Source organism: Sinocyclocheilus anshuiensis, unplaced genomic scaffold (assembly GCF_001515605.1).
Source record: "Sinocyclocheilus anshuiensis isolate Anshui unplaced genomic scaffold, SAMN03320099.WGS_v1.1 scaffold1563, whole genome shotgun sequence".
Taxonomy (NCBI): Eukaryota; Metazoa; Chordata; class Actinopteri; order Cypriniformes; family Cyprinidae; genus Sinocyclocheilus; species Sinocyclocheilus anshuiensis.
In genome coordinates this window covers 626,335-633,821 of record NW_015552706.1, presented here as the reverse complement: position 1 = coordinate 633,821, position 7,487 = coordinate 626,335, and the positions used below count along the sequence as shown (strand labels likewise).

Below are 7,487 nucleotides of genomic sequence, written 5' to 3'. Positions count from 1 at the left end.
ATCTGTTCACATTTACAGACTGGACATATTTTGTATTTATAAACTGACTGAACTGAAAAAGGGCTAAAATAAATTATTAAGTTTATATATATATATATATATATATATATATATATATATATACAAGACAAGACTTTTCTTTTAAAATAATGTGTTTTAATTACATGTATTTATTTTTTACATAAATTTTACGGGTTGGCAAGGTTTTTTCTTGTTTTGAGAAAAATCACACACATATGTTGTCTGTTAATAGTATTGCATGTTTCAGTATTTTTACAATATTTGTAAGTTTTGCAAAAGTATGTATTTTTTGTATTTAAATAGTAATTACTGTATGCATCTAACAAGTTTCTTCTAGAGCCAAGTTTGTCTGAACACCCAGTAGTGAATGTTAGCATGGCTGTTTGCCAGAATGCATCGCTATTTATTTAATCAAGTACTGTATATTTATGTAGCCTGTTTGTAAAACTGTTACAACTATTAAAGTTGAGCTAATAAACGAATGTGTTAGCTATATTCGTCTGTGAATTCTTTATAAGTTCTCGGTTCATGATTTTAATCATATTTGCATTTACTCCGATATGTTGCCATGCTTTAAAACGTCAATGTTATAATCTTCAGTGCGTCTCTGCATGATGTCATTAATGCAAACCTCAAGACCAACGCGAGCGCCACGAAATATTGTTCCGCATGTGTCCAATCAGTTTCCAAACGCACCGCGCATGCGCCGTGTCCCGTGTGCGCAGATTCAACAAAATATCGGAAAGTGGGCCAAAGGAAGACGATAGGTGAGTTCGGGCGGGGTGTCAGGGGAATTTAAATAACATGTCGATGCAAAATGATGAACAAGTTCGTCGGTGGTTGCGATATGCTTCATTCCGTATTTATATAAGCAGCATGATTGCATGACTTAAAATGGCGTCATTGTCCCACAAGAGCAGACGAAGCGAACTGCTGAAAATGATTGTAATTGTTTTGCTGTATATCTAAAATGGTGGACGCTGCCTGTGCCCAGACGATGGCTCGTGCATGACTCTGGAGTTTCACTGTAGATCAAAAAACTCCCAGTTGCATGCATATAAACAGTGATCGGACGATATCCTTCCTGACACAGTAAACATAATGCATGCAATGTAAAGGTATCAATGCACTCAACAGATGGGAAGGGTACTGAAGGTTAGCTTAGGGTAGCCACATTATTTAGGAAATCTGACCATACATAATGTTTCTATAAATTACATTTTTGCTCTTGGATTCATGTGCTTTCAAGTTCTCAGAACACTATTAAAGCAACATAGCAGCCCTATTTCAGTCATTGTATGCATACCTTTCAATTTTGCTTTTCAACCAATTTCTTTTGTCAAATAAGAATTCTTGCCTTACTGAGAAAAAATTAATGATCGAATTCGGCAATAAAAATCCAATATTTTGTTCCGTTTCCCCAGAATGGCTATAGAAAAGGGGCCTCAAGGACACACGTTCAGCCTGTCACAAATCCTCCTCATCTATAGAGGTAGGTGTTGGTAAAATATCTCCAACTGGAGTAAGTCACAATGACTATGCGATCCACTGTGTTCACGAGTGGAGGACACAGACTGGACACAAGCCTCAGCAAGAAGCCAGCAGGAGCCCATGAATCCCTGGCCGGCCTGAAGAAGAAAAGCCGCGACTTCGCCACCCATGTGCTGAGCACTATCCACAACAGTGTAAATCAAAAACATCACCTGCACAGCAAAGCAAATATCAGCCGTCAGAACGTGTTGAGCTGCCCTGACCAATCTCCAGCAGGGAACCTCGGGCAGGAGGAGAACTGGGAGACGCTGGGGACCTTGGCACTCCTGTCAACCAAGCAGATGGGGGCCGAAGGTTCCCCAGTCAAGAGCAAATCACTGTTTTGTCAGGCCAGTCACAACCACGTGGGGAAGATGGATCCCATGGTATCAAATAGCAACAATCAGCCGAGAGATGGAGGGCAAGTGGGTGCGGTCGTGGGGGTCCCATCGCCAGAGAACAGTCCCGATGGGAAGCGTCGGAATGTGAGGAAAGGCTCCGGCCTTGTGGACACGCAGACCAGCTGCATCCGACAGATCTTGCTGCTGCAACTGGAATTGATTGAACAGCAACAGAAGCAACTTCACAACAAGAGCAAAGAGATTGATGACCTCAAAGCTGAAAAAGAGATGGTACGCTTACAGTTTTGCACTTTTTTCTTCGCCTTTTACGAGATAAAAGGTTAGATGATGGGACTATTTGATGTTAAAGCGGGCGTGTTCACAGTTTCCCACTTGTTATTTTATAACACTTGTTTTGTTTTTTGTTTCACTTAATTCACCTGAACCCAGTGTTTAATACACAGCCTAACACAGGTGTGTGTTTGTAGCTAATGGCACGAATTGAACGCATGGAGCGTCGGCTGCAGATGGTGAAAAAAGAGGGTACAGAATCCCGTCCTTCTCAGACGCCTCGTCGTAAGGAACCTGAGGCTGAGGCTGCTGCCCCAGATGACATCCAGCAATCTGAGGGGCGGGTCCAAACCCCAAAGCAAATGCACTTTGGAAGAGGACAAAAAAGCCTGAAAGGGTATGATTATTAATTTTACTCTGAAATATATAAAGATTTACAAGGATTACTTGCCCTCATGTCGTTCCAAACCTGTGTGATTGACTTTCTTCTGCGGAACACAAAAGAAGATACTTTGATGAATATTATCTTCCATTGTGTGGACCATATGTATCGATACTCGAGACCACGATCAGCAATGCAGCGACTGGCTGGTGGCAAGACAGCAACTTCTTCTTCTTCTTATAGAATTTGCGGCAGGCTAGACGCAAGACAGCAACGTAATGACATTTCATTTAAAAAAGACACCTGACGAAAAAAAAAGACAAATTTCTGGACATTTATAAGAAAACAGCCAAGCGAACAAAACTACATAAATGTTATAGCCTAATAGATAATATGAAATGTCTCCCCAAATAATTTTTTTTTTTTTTTTTTTTTTTTACACGAGGGTGTGTAAATGATGACAGAATTTTCATTTGTGGGTAAGCTATCCCCATTATTTCAAACTAATGTGCTGTAGCTTATTAAATTTTGAGAACTGATAAACTTAAATATGTTATATTTTTTCACCCTCTTAAAGGAGGTTTCTTTTCCAGGACTCCCGGATGAGTAGGTCACGATGTGGGCAGCCCAGGTCATCACCACCACCACAGGATGGCCCAGCTCAGAAGGAGGAACCCCAGGAAGACACGGAGCCCGAATTGCAGTCTCAGTCGTTGGACCTGCCCTACCTGACTACCACAGAGATGTACCTCTGTCGCTGGCATCAGCTGCCTCCATCGCCATGGCGACACCCCTCACCTGTGCATGAGGACACAGTTGCAGGTTGGGAGAAATTTAAGTCATTTCTCTGTTAATGATTTTAATTATATATTAATTATAAGGAAAACTTCAGATTGTCAAATTTATCACCATATATAGTCCCTTCATGGCGGGACAGCATCTTAGAGCCTTTGGGGCAGAAAGAGGCGTCGGACATCCCTGAGGTTAGTGAGACGTGTAAGCACCCCAAGATGCAATGCTGCATTAAAAAAAAAAAAAAAAACTAAAGGATTCCAGGTTTGTGCTGCTTGTTTGTAGGACTGCACAATTTGACCAAAAACTGTGCTGGTGGATTATACAACTGTATAATTACAATACTAATATATATTATATATGCCTGTCCCAGTTTCTTTTGATAGCTTTTGACAGCAACTGGTTTATAAGTGCTGTTTGAGAAAATGGTTTGTGCACGTTGAGTTCCCAAATCCATTTTATAATCGACCCAGACTCTCTCACTTAGCCATATTGCAATTTTGGTTTTATTTCGATTAATTGTTCAGCCTGTGATGCATTTAAATGCTCATACTTCTGTGCAGTGTCTAGATGATAATGTCTTTCTGAAGAGGCATTCAAAACTTGAGCTGGATGAGAAGAGGAGGAAGAGGTGATGCTTGGTTTTTTGTTCTTCTATATAGCATCCAATAGATTAGAGCATTTGCAAATCTGTCCCTTAATCTCATTTCTCTTTTTCAGGTGGGATATCCAGCGTATTCGAGAGCAGAGGATGTTTCAGCGCCTGCAGCAGAGGATGAACAGAAGGAAGGTCATTCAGGAGAGCGAACCAGAGCTGCTCTCCTTCTATCCCGACCCTGAGGATGGTATGTCAGCAGATGGCTTTTTTCCTGTATGCCTTAAAAAGTATTTGGTCTGGTCTTTTAAAGTGCTTGTTTCTGTGTCTGTCCTCAGTGGAGTCTATTATGGTGACACCCTTCCTACCAGTGGTGGCTTTTGGACGACCTCTTCCCAATCTGAAACAGCAGTAAGTTCAATCGAGGTTTCATATTTTCATATTGCTAATCATGTCAATGTAATAATGTCAATCTTGATTTGATTGCAGTACATATGTATTTATTTATTTTTTAATTCAACAGAAACTTTGACCTGCCCTGGCTGGAGGAGCGTAGTCGTTGTAGTCGAGCAGAGGTGACCAAGAAACGGATGCCTCATCGGACATGTCGCAAATGAAAGCTCATTCGTTCACATGTTGTGGTCTCATCTCTCGTACACACCTATATTGCACTTTCAGATCTTCAGAAGCAGATTGAAGGGTGAATTTTGGATCTCCCTAAAGTCCAAGTGGTATCTGTGAGAAACTGTGTTTTGCTCTGTAATGTCTGAGAAACAAGCTCTCCCAACACCACACCCATGATCACAGTGCTGAATATAACACTTCAGTGTTCGCGTTTGCGTCATACTTTGCAGGATAGCTTGAGCAGTGTGGACCAAAGCTTCTACCATAACACATCAAGAGCTGCCGTTAAATATCAAAACTGTACATGCTGTGCTTTTTGGTGTGTGAGTTCTCTCAGTCACATAAAGGGAAAAATGATGAAAACCGGTTACAGAAGCATTGTAACATAAGGCTTTGTTCAATGGAAACGTGTAAGATACTTGTAACTAAAGAAATTATTTCAAATATTAAAACAAGTCATATTATGGATATATTGTGCTTCCATGTGTTTTAATGAATACTTGTTTTGAATGCTAAATCACAGAATTCTTCTTGACTTTTATGTTTGGCTAGAAAAAAAGGGTATTGGAATGGGATTCAACTAGGAAACTGGAGTGAGCTTAGGAGAAGTGTGACGGGGGTCCTCTTTTCATTCTTGTAGTTTAAGAACCTTTGTTCTTCAGGCAATAAATTATGTAGAAGAAAAGATGTTTTTACAAGTTAATACGCTCAGCTGCAGTTTCTTGGTTCAAAATGCTGCATTATGTCAAAAGTATTTGATGCAAACAAATTACATCACTGCGGTCATCAGTTTTAAGAGAATTAGCCTATACTTTGTGTGAGAAATTGAAATGGTTACCACCATGGTACATATAAAAAGCACATACTTTTTGTTGGTGCTTTTATGGTCCATTACACACAAAGAAGAGGCAAATATACCATAATGCATTTGGTGCTCCAGTTGTATTTCAAAAAACACTATGGTGCCTCTTAAAAAGAGCATGGTACTGTATTTTGTTGTACTTGCCTCAAAAAATAATGGAAAATCAATGCTACTGAAGATTCACTACCACTATCCTGGTACCACATGTCAACAGCCCAAATTATGCCAGCACCGTGGTATATTTTGTTACTGTTTTTATTAACCTCAAAAAAGGTACTGAATGATTACAGTATTAATGTACTATGGTACTCCAAGGTACTCAAAATAATTTCTTAGTAATACCATGGTAGTTTACTATTAAGATGTTCTCACCTAAAAAAAAAAAAAAAACTGAATGAACGATCCCAAAAGTAATGATCCCAAATCACTTTTCCTAAAAGTTTGGGATCAGTAAGATTTTTAATGTGTTTTAAAGAAGTCTCTTCTGTTCATCATGGCTGGATTTATTTGACCAAAAATACAGAAAAAAACAGTAATTGTGCTGTAAAATATCATTTAATATAATGGTTTTCTATTTTGATATACTTTAAATTTTATTTCTGTGATGCAAAGCTGATTTTTCATCATCATTACTCCAGTCTTTAGTGTCACATGATCCTTCAGAAATCATTCTAATATGCTGATTTATTATCATTGTTAAAAACTGCTGCTTAATATTTTTTTTGGAACCTGTGATATTTTTTTCAGGATTATTTGATGAATAAATTTCAATCTTCAGTCTATTATAACGTTTTATCAATTTAACACATCCTTGCTGAATAAAAGCATTTCTTTCAAAAAATAAATAAAAGAAAAATTACGAACAGTACTGTATATTGTTACAAAAGATTTCTATTTTGAATAAATGCTGGTTTTTTTACTTTTTATTAATCAAAGAATCCTGAAAAAAGTATCACAGGTTCCCAAAAAATATGAAGCAGGAAAACTGTTTCCAACATCGATAATAAGTCAGCATATCAGAATGTTTTCTGAAGGATCATGTGACACTGGAGTAATGATGCTGAAAATTCAGCTTTGCATCACAGGAATAAATTATATTTTAAAGTATATTAAAATAGAAAACTTTTTTAAATTGCACAAATACATATTGCTGTTTTTTTCTGTATTTCTGATCAAATAAATGCAGCCATGATAAAAGAGGCAAGCAGAGTGTGGAAGTCTGCAGCCTGAGGTTTATCTAGGTGGATTTTGAAGTCTCCAAGCATAACTAGGGGAGTACCATCCTCAGGAAAGGTTGAGAGCAGCACATCTAATTCATCCAAGAAGTTACCTTGTGGTCCTGGGGGTCGATAAACAACTACAAAATGGATTTTAAAAGGGTGGGTAATAGTGACTGAATGTGATTCAAATGAGCTGTTAATACCCAGAGAAGGTACAGGAATAAATTTCCAATCATTAGAGATAAGCAGACCAGTACCTCCACCTCTTCCAGTTAGACGGGGAGTGTGGGAAAATGAGAAATTATTGGAGTGTGCTGCAGGCGTAGCAGTGTCCTCTGGTTTGATCCAGGTCTCTGTCAGGGCCATGAGGTTTAGTCTTGAATGATTAGCAATAGATGTAATGAAATCTGCTTTGTTTACTGCAGACTGGCAATTCCAGAGACCAATAGAAAAAGAAAGTAGTGTATTAGCAGACATAGTCAAAGAGCGTTTGCCATTCATTATTTAACAATGAATGGAAAAACAGTAAAGTAAGACTTACATTAGACTGACTTAGAGCTGTTTTGTGTTTGCTGTGATCACACCACAGAAACGAGAGCGCGCAGGTCAGCGTTGCCAACTAATTTTCAGGGGAAGTTGCTAAAGGAAGATTATACAAATGGTAATCAATACAAAAAAAAAAAAAAAAAAAAATGTTAATTTAGATTTGTTTGTAAAATAATATAAATGTATAATGCAATATTAAAATATAAACAACTAATTTTAAAATGTAAAATGTGTTTAAAAATTTAGTAAAAGTGCACATTCTGAACAATTGTAGTTTTAAGCA

The 7,487-nt window shown here is 38.1% G+C and overlaps 1 protein-coding gene across 1 annotated transcript; it reads left to right on the top strand.

The window, feature by feature from the left end:
• Positions 1 to 712: 712 nt before the first annotated feature.
• LOC107667764 (male-specific lethal 1-like 1) lies at positions 713 to 5,311 on the top strand. Its single transcript, XM_016459491.1, has 9 exons — positions 713 to 788; positions 1,446 to 2,183; positions 2,381 to 2,580; positions 3,143 to 3,387; positions 3,484 to 3,548; positions 3,921 to 3,988; positions 4,078 to 4,202; positions 4,291 to 4,363; positions 4,476 to 5,311. The coding sequence occupies exons 2-9, from the start codon at positions 1,554 to 1,556 to the stop codon at positions 4,567 to 4,569; spliced, it is 1,500 nt and encodes a 499-aa protein (XP_016314977.1). The 5' UTR covers positions 713 to 788; positions 1,446 to 1,553; the 3' UTR covers positions 4,570 to 5,311.
• The last annotated feature ends 2,176 nt before the right edge of the window (positions 5,312 to 7,487 follow it).

What these genes read in the sequence shown, in the direction of transcription:
- LOC107667764 (XM_016459491.1), top strand. Translation starts at nt 1,554, where the DNA reads ATGACTATGCGATCCACTGTGTTCACGAGTGGAGGACACAGACTGGAC. An exon ending in AGGCGTCGGACATCCCTGAG is followed by an intron (nt 3,549 to 3,920) that starts GTTAGTGAGACG and finishes ACTTCTGTGCAG; the next exon opens with TGTCTAGATGATAATGTCTT. An exon ending in GATGAGAAGAGGAGGAAGAG is followed by an intron (nt 3,989 to 4,077) that starts GTGATGCTTGGT and finishes TCTCTTTTTCAG; the next exon opens with GTGGGATATCCAGCGTATTC.